Below are 21,807 nucleotides of genomic sequence, written 5' to 3' on the forward strand. Positions count from 1 at the left end.
TGCCCCTTGAAGCATCCCACACAGATGCCTTCACCTATAATCCACACGCCCCTGAACACTATGGGCAATTTAGCATGGCCAATCTACCTAGCCTGCACATCTTTCAGCCGTGGGAGGAAACCGGAGCACTCGGAGGAAACCCACGCAGACACAGGGAGAATGTGCAAACTCCACACAGACAGTCGCCCGTGGCTGGAATCGAACCCGGGTCCCTGGCGCTGTGAGGCTGCAGTGCTAACCACTAAGCCACTGTGTCGCCCACTGGGGTTCAATCCGGGCAAATGTGAGGTGATGTATTTTGGAAGATCTAATTCAAGGGCGAACTATACAGTAAATGGAAAAGTCCTAGGGAAAATTGATGCACAGAGAGATCTGGGTGTTCAGGTCCATTGTTCCCTGAAGGTGGCAACGCAGGTCAGTAGGGTGGTCAAGAAGGTGTTCAGCATGCTTTCCTTCATTGGCCGGGGTGTTGAGTACAAGAGTTGGTAGGTCATGTTACAGTTGTATAAGACTTTGGTTCGGCCACATTTAGAGTACTGTGTACAGTTCCGGTTGCCACATTACCAAAAGGATGTGAATGCTTTGGAGAGGGTGCAGAGGAGGTTCACCAGGATGTTTCCTGGTATGGAGGGTGCTAGCTATGAAGAAAGGTTGAGTAGATTAGGATTCTTTACATTACAAAGACAGAGATTGAGGGGGGCCCTGATCGAGGTCTACAAAATAATGAGGGGTATAGACAGGGTAGATAGCAAGAAGCTTTTCCCCAGAGTGGGGGCTCAATTACTCGGGGTTATGAGTTCAAAGTGAGAGCAGGAAAGTTTAAGTGAGATATGCGCGGGAAGTTCTTTAGGCAGAGGGCGGTGGGTGCCTGGAACACGTTGCCAGCGGAGGTGGTAGACGCAGACACGTTAGTGTCTTTTAAGATATATCTGGACAGGCACATGGATGGACAGGGCAAAGGGATACAGGCCTTTAAAAAATAGATGACAGGTTTAGACAGAAGTTCTTGATCAGCGCAGGCTTGGAGGGCTGAAGGGCCTGTTTCTGCGCTGTAATTTTCTTTGTTCTGTGTTCTTATACTGAATTTAGTAAATGGGGAGCGGTAGCAAAAGCTGCAACAACGAGATCAGAATTTGTTAAAATGCAGATAGAAATTTGGAAAGGTGCAAGCAAATGAAAGATGGGTGCAATTGGGATTTTCACAGAAGGTGTTTAGATCAAGTCAAGAAATAGCAAAAGAGCAGGGAGGACAATGAGAGATAGACAGTGGATGTTTTCCAGTATTGATATGTACAGATTAAAATTGACAATCAGCACGAGGGATGGGGGAGGCATCTACCGAGTGACACCAGAGCATCACAGAGTGTGACAGAGAGAGAGAGAGAGAGAAAGATGGCCCAGATATTGCACGGATTCTTACAGCTGTTTACACAATACCTCTTTGAGAGGTCTGTAACATAGTCGATAGTCAGGATGAAATATGTATGCACCATAAATATAGAACACATGTGGCTATCAAAATTAATATCATTATATGTTATTTTTAATATTAATATAATTGGAATGTTATTAATCATATTAATTTTGTAACTTATCAAAATACCTAGGACAAAAGGCTGTCAGCTAGTTGATGACCATGTATTGACTGGTATCTATATCCTGACTATGAGCTGTTCACTAACTGGGTGGACAGGTCCTGTCTTTTCTCAGCTAAGTATGAAGAGAAGATCACAATACACTATATGAACAGCAGGAACGGACTTGTCCCCAACATTCTGACATCACTGAAACAGTTCATGTGGTCATTATCTCACTGCTGTTTGTGGAAGCTCTCTGCATCAAAACTGGCAACTGCATTTTCAACATTACAGAAGTGAAGATACTTCAAGAAATAGCTCATTGGTTGCAAACACAGAGTCATAGAGTCATACAGCATGGAAACAAACCCTTCAGTCTAACTCGTCCATGCTGATCAAGTTTCCCAAACTGAACTAGTCTCACTGGTCTGTGCTTGTCCATATCCCTCCAAATCCTTTGACATAGGAAGTGTTACTGATATAAACTCATGACCTACGTCAATTCCTTAGTCATGTGATACAACAGTAGTGCAGTTGTTGACTAGTTACTTGGAAAAAGTCCTGAAAGAGTGGAAAGTGCAACATAAAACACTTCTTCGTGTCCCATTCAACAATGTACCTTCACCCAGCACACAATGCCTCCTCTTAATTGATTGAAAGGACATTAACCACCTTAGCTTCCTCCTTCTCAGTGTCTAATTTGTGCCCAGCACCAGCTACAGTATTCTATCTAATTTTGGACACAGCCTCAGGAAGGATGTCAAGGCCTGGCGTATATTAGGAATTCACCAGAATGGAATAAAGGATAAAACTTTATATTTTTCAGAGAAGCTGGGATTGTTCCTATTGGAACAGGAAAATTTTTTTTATAGAATAGAATCCCCACAGTGTGGAAACAGGCCATTCAGCTCAACAAGTCCACACCTCCGAAGAGCACCCCACCCAGACCCATCCCCCTACCCTATCCCTGTAACCCTGCATTTTCCATGGCTAACGCGCCTAGCCTACATGTACCTGAACACTATGGGTAATTTAGCATGGCTAATCCGCCTAACTTGTAATTCTTTCGATTGTGGGAGGAAACCCAACAGATTCAAGGAGAATGTGCCACACAGGCCCGAGGCTGGAATTGAGCCCAGGACCCTGATGGTGTGAGACAGGAATGCTGACCACTGAGCCATCGACATGATGTATTAGAATTGCTCAAAATAATGACAGGTTCTGATGGAACAACAAGAGAGGAACTGTTCTCACTGGAATCATGCTTGGTAACTACAGGATACCAGCATCTAATTGGAAAAATAATTGATAAAAGATGTAAAGAGGAGATTAGGATAATTTTATTTGCAGAGTAAGCTGTCTGGAAGCAGATTCATCTGTAAATTTTAGAAAGAAGTTGGTTAAATACGAAGAGAAATTTGCAGGTACTGTGTGCATGGAAGAAATTGGCTAGTTGTTTCAAAGAGATGGCAAAAATAGGACAGCCACAACGGCTGTAAATAGAAACCTTTCTCTGACAACCAACAGTCTTAAAACCTCGCGTCTACTAGTTCTCACTCCTGTCTCTTATGGTACTGCTTTATTCTCTGGTTTTATTTTCTTGTTTAAAGATGACACTTACCTGGATTGCGATGGGCACCAGTTTATTTTGGGAGTTATTGTATAGCAGGCACATGGGTGCTGTCAGGTATTGGATGGTGCAGGGGTCAGTGCAATTGGCAGGAATCCCATCCATTATCTCGTAGTCTGCCAAGTAAATGTTTCCTTTCTGTCCCAAGAACAAAGTAACACAGTCATGTTAAAATCCTTCCTTTGTAAATTTTCAAGGCACAGGGCTGTGCAGGGGCATGGACCTGTATTGGGGATGATCTGTAGTGATTTGGGGACAGTTAATTGGGCTGGGGTTGATCCAGTGGGCTGTGTCTGGTCTGGTGTCGGGGGGATACTGGGCACTGACCTGGGCTGGGGTGAATTCCCAAGATAGTGATCTGTGCTTGGGTGCCTTGTGCCCTGAACAGCAGTTTTTCCTGTATTCCCACCTTCAGGTCTAAGGTTAGCCCAGGATTTTACCAAGCTGCTTGACTCCGAAAGGCTGTGTACTGGGATAATATCCTGCCCTCTCACAACAAGCAATCTGAGGACGGGAAGTGCAGACTAGGGCTGACTACTTTGACCTGGCATACAGCATCTCATTTTGGCTGCGATGACACCATGTGCCCAGAGGAAATGCAGCCAGTAGCACCGTGGCAGAGAAACCGTGCATTCTCCAGATTACGCTTGTCCTGACAGTCAATCTTCACCTGCTTTGGGGATCTATCCAGGTGAAGGCCATTGGCTGGAATCTCTGTTGGATAATATCAGAGTGCTGCTGACTTGGAAATTAGGAAATGACAGCTGATTTTTAGCTTTGCTGATTCTCGTGGAGGTGATTGACTTTGGAGGTTGTGAGAAGTTGAGTTTTATTGTAATCAGTGATCTCAGCTTTTCACGGGCCATTTTAATCTTTTTTGCTACCCCTGTCCTTGTCCCTCACAGGTGTCCCCTTCCTAAGGGACCCTCTTATGCCCCATGTTGGCACTCTTCCCTGCACCCTTGTACTCATCACGCTCCCTGTAGCCCATGTGCCAGGCACCTTGCCCTCAGCTCTACCCTTTGTATCTCTGCAGTAACTGGAGGTTGAGGATCTCTGCACCTCTACTTCTTCTTCCAGCGTCAATTGCCGTTCCAAGCAGATCTGCACCATTTCGTTGGTGACAGGGAATTTCTCTGGCAATCTGTTGCATTTCTTAAAGATGACGGGATTGCATCCATTCAGGAACTGGTATCCAAACATGAAATCCTCCTGCCAGTGTTGCATGACGTACTCTGCAAGAGGCACAAACATTATCACTCCTCCCTCCTCAGTTACCCTCTTCCAACTTCTCCCCATAACTGTTATAACACAGTGCAGGGCTGGACCCTCCTTGAGTGAAATCCTCGCTGATCTACAGCTGCCCTTTTCTCCTCAACACAAACCCAACTAAAATTTATTGACTAAAGCAGAATACAAGGTGCCTAAATGGAAAACGAGGTGCTGATCGTCCAGCTTATGTTGGGTTTCACCAGAACACGCGTTTCTTCAGATCTAAAAAAAAATGAGATTGGGCTTGAAACGATATTTCTATTGTTTCTCCACAGGCCTGCTGAGTTTCTCCAGCACCTTTTGCTGTTCCTTCAGATTTCCAGCATTTGCAGTATTCTATTTTTATGATGGATAAGTTACTTGACAAAAGGACAGAGGCTGCTTGAGGACCATCTTATTTAAACCAAAGCTGAGCAAGTGTAGGATTGAGTTTTAACCTGGCACGGGTGCTTGGTTGCTGGGAGCAGGTCTACCAGGGGCACTAGGATTTTACAGTGTTTACAGCATGGAATAGATATATGTCATACCTGAAATCGTGTTGCTAATACGAACAAAGATCTTCTCAAAGTCCGCAAAATCACTCCATGAAGACTGAAACATGTGCATGAAGCGATTCACGTAAAGATTCTCCATCCTGTGAAAAAATAGTTCCTTTCATTCGAAACAGGTATGGAATTCTTCTGAGTGAATTAGATGAGCTGGGACGGTGATGGTGGGTCAGCGTGAGAGGAAGGTATTGGGGGGAGATGTGCAGGCAAGGGGATAGGGGCTCCCACTCACTCTTGGAGGGTCCCAGGTTTTGGAGTCTAATCTGTGTTCATAGAAGCCAATGGGAAAATACACTGAATGGAAACAGTGGGATGGTATCTAATTTCCCCAAAAATGCTGGTAATGGCCATCCAGATGGGGCTCAGAAAATGACTGTCCACATAATAATACAGTGATGACCTGGGATCTTCCAGTGAGTCACTAACAAACCCCGTCATTGGCACCAAATCAACTTCCTCAGATTGTATATAACCTTATGACGTGAGACAATTGACAACACAGGCTGTACACAGCCAACAGGAGGAGGCCATTCAGCACCTGATGGCCATTTGCTCATTTCATCAGATTGTGGGTGATCGGGTTGTAGCTGGGACTCCACTTTGCTGTTTACTGTCATAAGCCTTGACTCTCTTAGTCAAGAAACTATTAACCTCTGCCTGGAGAATTTTAAATGGCTCTGCCCCTACTGTGACTCTAAAGACTGTCTGTAAAATAGTACGTCTTTACCTCATTTCCATCTTGAATCTGAGCTCCCTAGTTTTAAACTGCGATCCCGGATTTTAGTCTCTTCCACAAGATGAAACATGTTTGCAACATCCACTTTATCCAATCCCCTCAGTAGCTTGTGTGTTTTAATAAAATCACTTATTATTCTTCCAAACACCAATGGTCACATGTTCCTTATAAGGCAAGTCTCCACTTCCCCTACCCAATCCCAGGTATCAATTGAATTAATATTGCCTTAATTATTTTCAGTGAATTTATGTCCTTTCTTAACTAAGGAAGCTAAAGCTGTTTTTCATACTCCAAATGTGTTCTCACCCATATCTTGTACAATTGTAGTCAAACTTTCCTACTGTTAAATTCCATTCCCTTGTGTAAAGACAATGTCTTTTTTCATTTCCTATATTTTTAGTGGTGGATTAAAATGGGAAAAGAATGGTTTTGGAAGTAAGGATTGCTGCATGTTTTGAAAACAAGTAACTGACCCTCATTGTAAGCACTATTTACATAGCTGCTGGTTCCAGCATTGTTGACGTATAGTTTACAGATAAACTGTAGTCAAAGAGTAGTGTATAATTGCAGCTTTGGTTCGCAACAAATAGCTGATTGGTCTATGGACTAGTGACCAGTTATCAATTAGAAAGACCTTCTGCCTTGCTGTGAATTGTTCCAATAACAACGTGTGTGAAAGACAGTGACTCTGACCAACTTTTATAAATTTACCTTAGAAGGCATGCTATCTGGATGCATCACAACATGGTACAGCAACTGCTCTACCCAAGACAGCAAGAAATTAGAAATTTGTGAATATATCCCAGTCCCTCACGCAAACTAGCCTTCCTTCCAGTGACTCCATTTACATTTCACAGTGCCTCGGGAAAGCAGTCAACATAGTCAAAGACCACTCCCAACCGTCTTCCATACTCTCCATCAGGCAGAAGATACAAAAGCTTGAAAATACTTACTGACAAATTCAAGAACAGCTTCTTCCCTGATGTTATCAGACCTATGAACAAACCTCTCATATATCAGAGTTGATCTTCACCTACACCTTCTCTATAGCTGTAATGCAATATTCTGCATTCTGTTCTATTACCCTAATTACTTGTAGAAAGTATGATTTGTCTGTTAAGCACGGACAACAGTATTTTTCATTGTATCTTGGTACATGTGACAATAATAAATCAAATCAAAGGAAATCATAAAAGGACAGATGAGTTGCCTTAAACCCTAGTAGACCAAACAAACTGTAAATGAACATCCGCCTGACCTGGGCAGTCCATGTAAGAATTCACTGCAAATATCTGGGGCTATAGCCATGTTAATTGGTTTCTGGCACATGAACACCCTGCACTCAGGTTATTCATTAAGGTTGAAGTTTCATAGAAAATCTGGTGAGGCTTACAACACTGTATGAAGCTAACACAAATAAATTTTCTTAAGTTCTGAGGAAGGGTACTCGACCCAAAACATTAACTCTGATTCCTCTTGACAGATGCTGCCAGACCTGCGAATTTTTTCCAGTAATTTCTGTTTCTGTACAAATGAATTTTAATCTGGGGAGGTGGCGTTTATATAAGAGAAGCACGCAAAGAGTGGAAAAATCTAGGTAGCGTTACAGTGAAATGATGAAAAAAAATAGTAATTTGACAGTAGGGCAACCAAACAATTAAGGTGCATTCTCAAGGTTTATTGGCATTGGTTACACATTCACAAAATTGGAACATGTCATTGAAAGTGAGGAGGTTCTACACACTTCATACACAGACACAGTCTCTCACACATGCTCTCTTAGACAAACACATACATACATTCACCCCCCCCAAAACACACACACACACACACACACACACACACATGCACTCACTGTCATTCACAAACACTCACGCATGTACTTCCTGTCTCTCTCACTCACACATACACACAAACATACACTCATGTAATGATAAGCTAGGTGAACTTAAATGAGATGATATAGAAACACAGGACAAAGCTACTTGCTTCAGAGAACAACAACTAAATATGGGGATCAAAGATCCACATATGCCAGAAGGGGCCAGGAACGTAGGAATGCAACTATTATAGGGAGAGCAGGGAAAGACACCGGGAAATGCAAACATCACCAAAAGGGTGAGAAGAAGAGACAGGAGTTTAAATCCATGGATTGTGTGATGATACTAGGGTTTAAGAGGTGTATTTTGTTCAGATTTTTGTTTAAGAGAGATTTTGAGCCATTGGTGATAAATTGTCTGGTCTAAGCCAATAAACAGCTTGTAAGGCCTTGGGGGGTTTTTAATGTTGAAACAATAGAAGTACATGAATGGGTGGAGTCAGGCTCCCACAGAGTCAGGGTTTTCGTTTAGCTTTCAGTAGCTGTTGATGCATTGAAGCTGCATGTTGAAGCTGTTACATCTCTCTCTCTCTGCTACAGCTAAAATCTTGGGTTCTCTCTCTGCTGCCAGAATCATGTGTGAGATAATCTGTTTTATTAACTTTGCCAAGGTTGTGTTTATGGGATTGGAACAGTTACTTTTTCATGGTTGAATAATCTATTGTTCTGATGAGATTTTCAGTAGAATTATAGTTATACCAGCTCTTCTTTCTTTTGTTTGTATTTTAACTGTGGGTAAGGATAATGTTTGCTTAAAGCCGAGTAGTGCAACAAATTGAATCACATCTGGAACATAGCACCTTACATTTGTCTTTAAATACGATAAAAGTTAGCCTAGACCCTATCTCCTTGAGAAATTTGAAGGGGATTCGGTCTGGTCCACAGTGATTGGCAAACTAAAGAAAAGATGTGGAAGGCAAGAAAATGCAGTACAGTCTCTGAAAGCTGAGCTGGAGGTGAACATGGATCTAGGAAAACATTGTGAGCTTGCAAAAGGAATTCTGGTTATTATAAGAGCAGATTTTGTTGTAGTCAACCAGAATGAGACAGGAGGAGGGACAAGGATGATGAAACAGACTGGGAATAACATCATGAGAAGTGAAAAGCCCTTGCAATACAGAACTTTTGTTGGATATAAACAAATTAGAAGGCAAGTTGATTGAGGATGTCAAATAAAAAGAGTTGGAGAGTTGGAAAGAAGTTGGTGTATTTATCAAGTAATCAGATAGAGCATATTTTATTATTACATTATACAGACAGATGTGCACAGAAAAGGTGCTGCCTGAGGCAGGTACAAATCTAAAAGCAGATGAGACACTCAGGAACACTAGCATTTGATCTGGGAAACCTAGAAAATAGAAAGGGTAGTTTAAAATTCCTTGGCTGCTGAAACACTGGTGGTAACAGAAGCTATGGATACATATAGAACATAGAAAAGTACAGCACAGTACAGGCCCTTCGGCCCACGATGTTGTGCAGTGGAATAATCCTAATCCAAAAATAAAATAACCTAACCTACATTCCCCTCAATTCACTGCTGTCCATGTGCATGTCCGGCAGTCGCTTAAATGTCACTAATGACTCTGCTTCCACGACTACCACTGGCAAAGTATTCATGCGCTCACAACTCTCTGGGTGAAGAACCTCCCTCTGAAGGGCCTGTACTGTGCTGTACTTTTCTATGTTCTATATGTATCCATAGCTTCTGTTACCACCAGTGTTTCAGCAGCCAAGGAATTTTAAACTACCCTTTCTATTTTCTAGGTTTCCCAGATCAAATGCATAGTGTTCCTGAGTGTCTCATCTGCTTTTAGATTTGTACCTGCCTCAGGCAGCACCTTTTCTGTGCACATCTGTCTGTATAATGTAATAATATAATATGCTCTATCTGATTAATTGATAAATACACCAACTTCTTTCCAACTCTTTTTATTTGACATCCTTTATCAACTTGCCTTCTAATTTGTTTATATCCAACAAAAGTTCTGAATTGCAAGGGCTTTTCACTTCTCAAAATATTATTCCCAGTCTGTTTCATCATCCTTATTCTTCCTCTTGTCTCCTCTATACCTTCCTCCTAACACCTTAAAACTATGACCCCTTGTGGCAGTCAATCGTGCCCTGGGGAAAAGTCTCTGGCTATCGATTCTATTCATGCCTCTCATTACCTTGTACACCATATGTTTACCAATATTCTAAAAGAAGTATTATATGATGGGCAATCTCCCATTGACTGTTATGTGAATAATTTTGCATAGTAACCTTTGATGTGGCACCTCATCAGGTAAATTTTGGAAATCAAAATACATCATGTTGATAGGTGCCCTTGTATCTCTGTTACTTGTTACTACCTGAAAGAGCCCTAATAAATTAGCTAAACATGACCTCCCTTTCTCAAAACCAAGCTGACTCTTCTCAGTTGCAGAGAGGTTTTCTAAATGTCCTGCAAGAACCTCCGACAGAAAACTTGATCAAACTCCCACTCTTCCCATTTTACCTTCTGAGCCCCTCAGCCGCCAGGTTGAGTAATGACCTGGAACAATTCCTCTGAAGAGCGTTTCATTATGTGTAATATACTCATTTTTTTCCAATTTTCATTCTGGGACAGCCTGGTGGCTCAGTGATTAACACAGCTGCCTCACAGTGCCAGAGACCCGGGTTTGATTCCACCCTTGGGTGATTTGACACAAGCAGATTCAGTTACAGACCCAGGTGCATGTTTCCAGCACTATGTGTGGGTCAGGGGTAGGGGGTGGAGCATGTTTCCAGCACTGCTTGTAGGTCGAGTGGCGGGGGGGTGCATTTCCAACATTGCGTGTGGGTCAGGAGAAGCGGGGGGGGCTTTTCCAGCACAGTGTGTGGGCCAGGAGAAGGGGGGGGGTGCATTTCTAGCACGGTGTGTGGGCCAGGAGAAGGGGGGAGTGCATTTCCAGCCTATGTGTGGGTCAGGGGGCGAGGGGTGTGCATTTCCAGCACTGCGTGTGGGTCGGGGAAGCAGAGGCTGCTTTTCCAGTATTGTGTGTGGGTCAAGGGGTGAGGGGGGGGTGCTTTTCCAGCACTGCGTGTGAGTCGGGGGTGAGGGGGGTGCTTTTCCAGCACTGTGTGAGGGTCGGGGGAATGTGGGGGAAGTGTGTTTCCAGCACTGTGTGTGGGTCAGGGGGATGGGGTAACGTGTTTCCAGCACTGCGTGTGAGTTGGGGGGGAGGGGGCAGAGGCGTGCTTCCAGCACTGCATGTGGGTCGGGGAGGGGGGTGCCTTTCCAGCACTGCATATGGGTCGGGGGAGGGGTGTGCCTTTCCAGCACTGCATGTGGGTCAGGGGAGGGGGGTGTTGCTTTTTCAGCACTGCGCGTGGGTCAGGGGGAGGGGTGTGCTTTTCCAGGACAGCATGTGGGTCAGGGGGAGTGGGGGATTGCTTTTTCAGCACTGCGTGTGGGTCAGGGGGATGGGACGTGCCTTTCCAGCACTGCGTGTGGGTCAGGCAGATGGGGGGACTTGCTTTTTCAGCACTGTGTGTGGGTCAGAGGAGGGGGGGGTGCCTTTCCAGCACTGCATGTGGGTCAGGGGAGGGTGTGCAGCATCTGCATTTACCTTTACTTTTGCTTGCTCTAACTTCATTGGGAAGACAGGGGAAAGAGCTGGCGACTGTCTCTCATCTCTTTGTGTGCTTGGGAGAGGGAGTGTTTGTGGTTGAGTGTGTGCCTGTGCGGTGGTGGTTTTTTGTGTGTCTGTGCGCATGTGTGTGTATGTGTGTGTGCACATGTGCACAAATGCCTGCGTGCATGAGACATGTGTGTGGGTTTGGAGGGTGTGCATTTGTGGAGATGTGAGTATCCGTGTGTGTGGGGATGGAGGATTTGTGTGTGCATGTGCAAGTGTGCGTGGGGATGTCTCTGTATGTGTATGAGGGTGTGTGGGGATGTCTGTGGGAATGTGGGAGGATAGACAGTTTGCGTGTCTGTGGGTGTGTGAGAGTGTGAGTGGGATTGTGTGTGAGTGTGAGTGGGATTGTATGTGTGGGGATGTGTGGATATGTGGGTGTGCATGTGTGCGTGCATGTGCAAGTGTGGGTGTTGTGTGTACGGAGGTGTGTGTGGCATGTGTATGGGAGTGGAGGGTGGGTGCATCTAGGTGAGTGTGTGTGTGTGTTTGTGTGTGGGGATGGAGGATTGTGTGTATATGTGTGTATATGTAGATGTGTGTGGGATGTCTCTGTGCGTGTATGAGGGTGTGTGGGGATGTCTGTGGGAATATGGGAGGGTATAGAGTTTGTGTGTCTGTGGGTGTGGGTGTGGGTGTGTGTGTGTATGGCAGTGGAGAGTGTGTTTGGGCATGTGTGGGGACAGTGAGTGGGTGTGTTTCGGGGTGTGTGGGGACAGTACGGGGGTGTTTCTTGGGGTGTGCGGGGACAGTGGGCGGGTGTGTTTTGGGGTGTGTGGGGACAGTGGGCGGGTGTGTTTCGGGGTGTGTGGGGACAGTGGGCGGGTGTGTTTCGGGGTGTGTGGGGACAGTGCGGAGGTGTTTCTTGGGGTGTGTGGGGACAGTGGGCGGGTGTGTTTCGGGGTGTGTGGGGACAGTGTGTGGGTAGGTTTTGGGGTGTGTGGGGACAGTGGGCGGGTGTGTTTCGGGGTGTGTGGGGACAGTGGGCGGGTGTGTTTCGGGGTGTGTGGGGACAGTGGGCGGGTGTGTTTCGGGGTGTGTGGGGACAGTGGGCGGGTGTGTTTCGGGGTGTGTGGGGACAGTGGGCGGGTGTGTTTCGGGGTGTGTGGGGACAGTGGGCGGGTGTGTTTCGGGGTGTGTGGGGACAGTGTGTGGGTGTGTTTCGGGGTGTGTGGGGACAGTGGGCGGGTGTGTTTCGGGGTGTGTGGGGACAGTGGGCGGGTGTGTTTCGGGGTGTGCGGGGACAGTGAGCGGGTGTGTTTCGGGGTGTGCGGGGACAGTGGGCGGGTGTGCTTCGGGGTGTGCGGGGACAGTGGGCGGGTGTGTTTGGGGGGGTGCAGCGTGGGTGTGCATGGAGCTGTGAGTTTTTTTAGTTGCCCCTCCAAATTTGCCATTGTTCATTGACTGCGAGTCAGTGCTGACAGACGGGGGACAATATATCTTGGTCCGACAGTCACTTGCTAGGTAGGATCTGTAGGGAACGGAATCTTCAGTGTCCCAGTAGAGGTCAGCTCACAGGGTTTGGCCCAGAAATAGATGCTCAGGCCATTGGGTCTCTTGGGCAGGTAACACTTGTGCCCAGTGAATCATCCGGGGGGAGTTGGGCTATGCGGACCGGGCTGGGGTCAGTGGACAGAGTCTTTACTCACGCTTTGGAGTAGTTCAGGACAAAGTCGACTCCTTTCTCGCTGTCAAACTGGATGTCACGGGGGAGCTCACTGTGATAGTTGGCATCAATACTCAGTGGGAACCCTGGGTGCCATTCTTTCCACCTGCAACACACAAAACAGCCAGCCTCAGCGGTATCATTGGTGACCACCTCTGGGGAAGGGCACAGGATCGAAATTAAATGGGACCATTTAAGAAAAAAACATGCTCTATGTTTTAAATAAAGTGTGAAACACTGAAGCAAAAAAGTGACATCTAATATTTTTATACAATATTGAGTAGGTGCAGCTGGAATATTGTATCCAATTGTGGGTCACGCACTTTGCTTTGAGCAAAAGCAGAGGAGATTCACCAGAACAGTACAAGGGAGGAAGGAATTCAGTTCCATTGAGTGGCTGGACACATTCTCTTCCCTTAAAGTTTTTGCTAAGATCTATAGCTTGGGTTGTGGGTGAGGTTGTAGACTTGCTCGCCAAGCTGGCTTGTTCTCGTTCAGATGTTTCGTCACCATGTTAGGTAACATCGTCAGTGAGGCCTCCAATGAAGCGATGTTATTCTTTTACGCCTGGAATTTATACTGTCTGGTCCATTATGGTGACAGTGTCATTTCCAGTTTTGATCCGGGAAGCAAGAAAGGAGGTTGCTAAGCCGCTGGCGAAGATCTTTGCTTCCTCACTCTCCACGGGAGTCGTACCGGAAGATTGAGGGGAGGCAAATGTTGTTCCTCTTTTCAAGTAAGGGAAATCCCTGGCAATTACAGACCAGTCAGTCTTACGTCTGTGATCAGCAAGGTTTTGGAAAGAATTCTGAGGGATAGGATTTATGACTATTTGGAAAAGCATAGCGTGATTAAAGGGAGTCAGCATGGCTTTGAGAGGGGAAGGTCATGCCTCACAAATCTTATTGAGTTCTTTGAGGAGGTCACGAGACAGGTTGACGAGGGTCGAGCAGTGGATGTGGTGTACGTGGACTTCAGCAAAGCATTTGATAAGGTTCCCCATGGCAGGCTCATTCATAAAGTCAGGAGGTATGGAGTACAGGGAGATTTGGCTGTCTGGATTCAGAACTGGTTGGCTGACAGGAGGCAGAGAGTGGTTGTAGATGGTAAGTATTCTGCCTGGAGGTCAGTGCTGAGTGGTGTCCCGCAGGGCTCTGTTCTTGGGCCTCTGCTCTTTGTAGTTTTTAGAAATGACTTGGATGAGGAGGTTGAGGGGTGGGTTAGTATGTTTACTGATGACACAAAGGTTGGAGGTGCCGTTGATAGTATCGAAGGCTATTGCAGGCTTCAGCGAGACATTGACAGAATGCAGAGCTGGGCTGAGAAATGGCAGATGGAGTTCAACCTGGATAAATGCGAGGTGATGCATTTTGGAAGGTCGAACTTAAATGCTGAATATAGGATTAAAGGCAGGATTCTCGGCAGTGTGGAGGAACAGTGGGATCTTGGTGTTCAAGTACATAGCTCCCTCAAAGTTGCCACCCAGGTGGATAAGGTTATGGTGTTTTGGCTTTCATTAACAGGGGGATCGAGTTTAAGAGCTGCAAGGTTATGCTGCAGCTCTACAAAACCCTGGTGAGGCCACACTTGGAATATTGTGTCCAGTTCTCGTCCCCCTATTGCAGGAAAGATGTGGAGGCTTTGGAGAGGGTGCAAAGGAGGTTTACCAGGATGCTGCCTGGACTGGAGGGCTTGTCTTACGAGGAGAGGTTGACTGAGCTCGGGCTTTTCTCTCTAGAGAGGAGGAGGAAGAGAGGTGACCTGATCGAGGTGTACAAGGTAATGAGAGGCATGGATAGAGTCGCTAGCCAGAGACTCTTCCCCAGGGCAGGATTGACTGCCAGGAGGGGTCATAGTTTTAAGGTGTTAGGAGGAAGGTATAGAGGAGACATCAGAGGGAGGTTCTTCACCCAGACAGTTGAGACCGCATGGAATAGTTTGCCAGTGGTAGTCATGGAAGCGGAGTCATTAGTGACATTTAAGCGACTGCTGGACATGCACTTGAACAGGAGTGAATTGAGGGGAATGTAGGTTAGGTTAATTTATTTTTGGATTAGGATTATTCCATGGCACAACATCGTGGGCCGAAGGGCCTGTACAATGCTGTACTTTTCTATGTTCTATGTGTGGGTTTGTATATGGGGTCCGATTCTATATGTTTGTTGACTGAAGTACAGGTGGAGAACCATGCCTCTAGGAATTCCCGTGTGTGTCTACGTTTGGCTTGGGCTACTATGGGTATGTTGTCCCAGTTAAACTGACGGTCTTCATTGTCTGAGCGTACCGATGATAAGGAGAGTTTGTCGTGCTGTTTTGCTGTGAGCTGATGTTGGTGTATTCTGATGGCTAGTTTCCTTCCTGTCTGTCTGATGTAATGTTTGTGGCAGTCATTGCATGGTATTCTCCATGTTGTTAATGGGAGTTTTAACCAGAATGCTCAAAATGACAGGCAATTCAGATTAATCGAGCAAACAAAGTAAACAATCTCCTCTGCCTGAAAATGATGGTAGAAATAGATTTAATACCTGCTTTGGAAAAGGAATTGGAGTTTTTAATTAAACACTTGCACGGCTTTATTTATTAAGTGAAACACTGCATCCCACAGTGAATGGGGCTGCACGGTGTCTCAGTGGTTAGCACTGCAGCCTCACAGCGCCAGGGACCTGGGTTCGATTCCAGCCTCAAGCGACCTGTCTGTGTGGAGTTTGCACATTCTCCTCGTGTCTGCGTGGGTTTCCTCCCACAGTCCAAAGATGTGCAGGCTAGGTGGATTGGCCATGCTAAATTGCCCGTAGTGTTCAGGGGTGTGTGGGTTATAGGGGGATGGGTCTGGGTGGCTTGCTTCAAGGGACGGTGTGGACTTGTTGGGCTGCAGGGCCTGTTTCCACACTGTAGAGAATCTAATCTAAACATGCAGTCAATAAACTGGGAACAAATTATCGAACATCTAAAACAAAACTACCAAAAGTTGCAGGAGGTTCACTTGACTGCTCCAGAGCTGTGGCAAAGGCACAGGCAAATGAGAAGAGGACACTTCTGTTTATATTGAGTAAATAATTGCCAGGGCAGCTCCGAATTTCACAATGCAACAGGTGGTGCGGTTAACTTCCCTCCAACTCTCAATCTGCAGCTGCTAGCTGTGAGTATCAATCAGCACAATTCCTGCAGACTTTGTGAAACAAAGGATGTGGGAAGCTGTAGGGGAAAGTAAGTGGGGAGGGGTGCGGTCAAGATTTGTTCAGTCTCACGTCCAGGGCTAAAGAGCCACTGACCTCACTGTATGAGAGACCAGCCACCTGTACATTGATCAAGTCAGGTGCAGGAAGCTAATCAAATAAAGGCCACCAGCTTCAGACAGACGCTCTGAGCTGAGTTAAGGCCAGAAGAACAGCGGCTGGTGCTTTTGGGATTATGCACTGTGGGAACAATGGGTGGCAAGTGCAGTTCATGTTACATTCAGACACAAAGGTGACGTGTCCCCTTATTCCCATATTCACTGCATACCCAGGACACCACAACAACCTACAACACTCAGCACTCCCCATACCAGGTCACTCTGCCAGTAACTGCAGGAAGATACTGATAGGTCTCCCACATGCACTGGTCTCATCACCTTCAGAAAAAAGCAACCACTCTCGTTCCAGGGACACAATCATTTACCTGTACATCTTCTGCCTCTCCTCGAGTTCTCTGCGGCGGTGTTGTCGGACAATTTGAATCTGGTCATCGCGTGGTAATCTAGCTGCAAAATGACATTTCACACAGCATTACAGAGAGTGCCTATCCTGTGTTCATGAACCATTCCAGAGATTGTCTATCCTGTGTTCATAAACCGTTACAGAGAGTGTCTGTACTGTGTTCACTAACTGTTACAGAGAGTGTCTGTACTGTGTTCACAAACCGTTACAGAGAGTGTCTGTCCTGTGTTCACAAACTGTTACAGATAGTGTCTGTCTTGTGTTCACAAACCGTTACAAGAGTGTCTATCCTGCGTTCATAAACTGTTACAGCGAGTGTCTGTCCTGTGTTCACAAACTGTTACAGAGAGTGTTTGTCCTGCATTCATAAACCGTTAGAGAGAACTGTCCTGGGTTCATAAACCATCACAGAGAGTGTCTTTCCCGTGTTCACAAACTGTTACAGAAAGTGTCTGTCCTCTGTTCATAAACTGTTACAGCGAGTGTCTGTCCTGTGTTCACAAACCGTTACAGAGAGTGCCTGTCCTCTGATCATAAACCGTTACAGAGAGTGTCTGTCCCAGGATAGTGTTCATATAGAGTTATAGAGAATGTCTGTCCTGGAATAGTGTTCACATACGGTTATAGAGGGTGCCTATTCCGGGACAGTGGCAGGAAAGTGTGCTTATTGCACAGACTTGATCTAAAATAATGCAGAGATACTGGAACACAATAATTGAAACTTTTGTTTTTTTAGTGTTTGATGTGAGGTGCTACATTTTGGAAAAACAAGTCAGGGCAGGACTCATAAATCTACTGGTAAGGTCCTGGGGAGTGTTGAGACCTTGGAGTGCAGATGTATTGTTCATTGAAAGTCGTCACAGGTAGATAGGATAGCGAAGAAGGTATTCGGTACGATTGCCTTTATTGGTCAGTGCATTGAGTATAGGAGTTGAGAGATCACATTGCGACTGTACAGGACATTGGTTTGGGCCAGTTTTGGAATACTGTGTCCAATTCTGGTCTTCCTGTTGTAGGAAGGATGTTGCAAAACTTGAGAGGGCTCAGAAAAGATTTACAAGGATGTTGCCAGGGTTAGAGTGTTTGAGCCAGAGGAAGACACTGAATAGGCTGGGGCTATTTTCCCTGGAGCGTTGGAGACTGAGGGGTGACTTTATAGAGAATTGTAAAATCATGAGGGACACGGATAGGGTCAACCGCCAAGGACATTTCCCCAGGGTAGGGGAGTCCAAAACTAGAGGGCACAGTTTTAAGATGAGATGGGAAAGATATAAAAGGGAGCTAAGGGGAAACTTTTTCACACTGATAGTGGTGTGTTTATGGAATGAGCTGCCAGAGGAAGTGGTGGTGGCTGGAACAATTACAACATTTAAAGGCATCTGGATGGAACATGAATAAGAAGGGTTTAGAGGGATATGGGCCAAATGCTGACAAATGCGGCTAGATTAATTTAGGACATCTAGTCTGCATGAACCAGTTGGACCAAAGGGTCTGTTTCTGTGCTGCATATCTTTACAACTCTAAATCTATGTTTTTCCTTTTCTTCACCTTTTAAAATATTGTAGTGATTTTATTTTATGTTCATTTACCTGAAGGTTGTGGCCTTTACTCTTTTAAACAAAATTTAAAGTTTCCTTGACACTGTCTCCATCAAACAGTCCCATGACAGGGACAGCACGAGGTTAGACACACAATGAAGCTCCCTCTGCTTTGTCCCCCATCATATACTCACAGGGCAAGAGCGGCACAGCATTAGATATAGGCACTGTCCCTATCACACACTCCCCGGACAGGGACAGCATGGGTTGTAACACAGTAAAACAACAGAGTAGAGCTCCCTCGACACTGTTCCCATCATATACTCCCAGGGTAGGGCAATGTGAGGTTACATACAGCACAAAGCTTCCAATACGCTTTTAAATTGAAAGTAATGCTCTTTCACACTGCCTCCGATTAATGTCAGGTACAACACACGTTACATATAGAGTAAAGGTCCCTCGATACTGTCCCACATTAGACACTTCTAGGATGGCTACAACACAGGGTTAGACTTGTTCTAAATGAAGATGTGGTGAACTTTAGTCAATGATTTATTATGCAATGCCTTACAAAGAGCTTTTTAGAAATCAAAATATTTTACACATACTTGTCTACTCTCTTTTACACTGTCAAAGGCTTCAGTAAGGTTCGTCAAGAGACAGAGGCACAGTGGTTCACATTGCTGCCTCACAGTGCCAGGGACCCAGTTTGATCCGAGACTTGGGCGACTGTTTGTGTGGAGATTGCACATTCTCCCTGAGTCTGCATGGGTTTCGTGTGGGTGCTCTGGTTTCCTGCTACCATCCAAAACTGTGTGGGCTAGATGGGTTGGCCATGCTAAATTGCCCCATAGTGTGTAGGCAGTTTAGCCACAGGATTACAGGGATAATATAGGGGGTGGATCTGGGTGGGATGTTCTTCAGACGGCCAGGGTGGACTTGACAGGCTGAATGGCCTGCTTCCACACTGTAGGGATTCAATGAAAACAGCTCAGGATTTGAAATCTATCCTGATAGTTCTCTATTCTGTTTTTGGATTTCAATATTTTCCATTGTTATCCTTAAATAAAGATTCCATTCACTTTCGTACCACAATCATGAAGCTAATTGGCCCACAGTCCTTTGATTTCTTCTCAATTCTTTTCTAATTCTAGATATCAGGTCTGTGATCCAATCCTCTGGCAACTCCATTTTCTCATAATATACATTCATGAATTGGACAAAGGAATACAATCTCATATCTCTAAATTTACAGATGACATTAAGCTGGGTGGCACTGCATGCTGTGAGGAGGAAGCTAAGAGGCTGCAGGGTGACTGGGTAAACTGGCTGAGTGGGCAAATACTTGGCAAATGCAATATAATATGGATAAATGTGAGGTTACCCGCTTTGGTCACAAAAACAGGAAGGTGGATTATTATCTAAATGGTGGCAGTTTAGGAAAAGGCGAGATGGAACTCGATCTGGGTGTCACAGTGCAACAGTCACTGAAGGTTGGCATGAGGGTGCAGGAGGCTGTGAGAAAAGCTAATGGCATGCTGGCCTTCACAGCGAGAGGGTTTGAGTATCAGAGCCAGGACGTCTTGCTGCAGTTATACAGGGCTTTAGTGAGGCCACAGCTTGAGTATTGTGCGCAGTTTTGATCTCCTAGTCTGAGGAAGACATTTTTGCTACCGAGGGAGTCCAGCAAAGGTTCATCAGACTGATTCCCAGAATGGCAGACTGAGGAAAGACTGGATCGACTGGCCTTGTATTTGCTGCAATTTAGAAGAATGACGGGGGGGGAGTCTTACAGAAACATATAAAATCCTGATGGGACTGGACAGGCTAGATGCAGGAAGAATGTAGCTGATGTAGGGGAACGAGGGGTCACAGTCTAAGAATAAGGGGTAGGCCATTCAGGACTGAGATGAAGAATAATTTCGTCATTCAGAGAGTTGTGAAGCTGTGGAATTCTCTCCCACAGGAAGCTGTTGGAGCCAGTTCATTAGATATATTCAAGAAGGAGCTGGACATGGCCTTTGTGGCTGAAGGGATCAAGGGGCATGGAGAGAAAGTGGGAGTGGGATACTGAGATTGCACAATCAGACATGATCGTATTGAAGGGTCATGCATAGTCTACTCCTGCACTTATTTTCTATGTCTCTAATAAAGGCATACAATTGTAACTGTGCTGTCTCTTTCTTAATGTGAATTGAATGCTTGCTGTCATTTTCAACCTTAAACAAAGCTTTTAACAAAGTCTCCAGTGAAAGAGTAAGACTAATAAAATATCAAAAACACAGTTAATGTATAAGTTAGTAAAATAATGAAGGAGTTAAGAACAAAGAATAGGCCCTTTGGCCTTCTACATCTGCACCACCACATTTTGCTCTTCCATACTAAACCAGCCTTCACTCACAGTGATTACACTTAATTAGCAACATGGGAAAATTGGGTGATGTGTCTCAGCATGTGGGAGCTCCTGGATGCCAGTTTCGGCCAGAGCGAATATGTCTCAGTCAAATATTTGAAATTTCATCAGTTTTGGCTCACATTTTATGAGCTGGAGGCTGAATTACAGAGATATACAATGCATCAAAGTGGGGAAGTTGGGGGTGGGGCGGTAAAGTTATTTGTATTTATGTAATAGTATCCAGCAGGCAGAAGCACAGGAGCCTCAGCTTTTTAATTGTCTAACAGGTTTGAGATTCTTGCAGCTTGTCTGGTTGAGAGTGGGGGCTGCCAGGTGGATGAGCTAACTGACTGTGGTACAATGAATGGGAAGCCATTCAACTGGGGAGTACAAAAAGGAATGTAGCAGTATTGGGGGACAGTACACATCGAGAAATTGATACTATTCTCTGCGGCAAAGAGCACGAGCGCGAACAACTGTTACCAGTCCGGTTCCAGGTTGTCATGGTCCATGTTGGTACCAATAACAAGAACAACATCTAAGTCACTTGAGAATTAGCGTAGGGCAAATCAGATTGGGAAGATTAATATACAGCTCAAAGTCGGCTTTGGGACAAAGGGATTCTGGTTCATGGGACACTGGCTCCAGTGCATCTGGAATACATCAGGAATCTGGGATGTGTGCCAATGGACAATCTCTTCCTCAGCTGTGCTGGAACTGGTGTTCTAGCCAACAGCTGCATTAGAAAGGTAAGAGAGGACTTCAATTTTTTTTAAAATTCATTCACATGACGTGGGTGTCACTGGCTAGGCTAGCATTTATTGTCCACCCTTAATGGCCCAGAGGGCAGTTAAGAGTCAACCACATTGCTGTGGGTCTGGAGTCACATGTAAACCAGACCAGGTAAGGAGATAATGGGAACAGGTAAGGAGGGCAGTTTCCTTCCCTCAAGGACACTAGTGAGCCAGATGGGTTTTTCCCAATAATCAACAAAGATTTCATGGTCATTGTTACACTCTTAATTTCAGATTTTGTTGCTGAATTCATACTCCACAATCTGCTGTGGCAGTATTTGAACCCAGGTCCCCAGGACATCATGTGGATCTCTGGATTAGCAGTTCTGACTTGCATTTCGGGGTTGGTATGGTGGCTCAGTGGTTAGCACTGCTGCCTCACAGCGCTAGTGATGTGGATTTCCTTCCACCCTTG

The 21,807-nt window shown here is 45.4% G+C and overlaps 1 protein-coding gene across 3 annotated transcripts in view; it reads right to left on the bottom strand.

Annotated features, from left to right (window-relative positions):
- Positions 1-21,807, bottom strand: part of LOC125467436 (polyunsaturated fatty acid 5-lipoxygenase) — a 54,882-nt gene that overhangs the window by 26,169 nt on the left and 6,906 nt on the right. For all 3 annotated transcript variants that reach the window (XM_059640247.1, XM_059640245.1, XM_059640246.1), the window contains exons 3-7: positions 16,628-16,709; positions 12,951-13,073; positions 5,007-5,113; positions 4,270-4,442; positions 3,199-3,345 (exon numbers count right to left, since the gene is read on the bottom strand). In XM_059640247.1, the coding sequence (XP_059496230.1) occupies positions 3,199-3,345; positions 4,270-4,442; positions 5,007-5,113; positions 12,951-13,073; positions 16,628-16,709 (632 nt within the window). The remainder of the gene's footprint in view (positions 1-3,198; positions 3,346-4,269; positions 4,443-5,006; positions 5,114-12,950; positions 13,074-16,627; positions 16,710-21,807) is intronic.

The sequence above is a fragment of the Stegostoma tigrinum genome, chromosome 37, assembly GCF_030684315.1.
Source record: "Stegostoma tigrinum isolate sSteTig4 chromosome 37, sSteTig4.hap1, whole genome shotgun sequence".
Taxonomy (NCBI): Eukaryota; Metazoa; Chordata; class Chondrichthyes; order Orectolobiformes; family Stegostomatidae; genus Stegostoma; species Stegostoma tigrinum.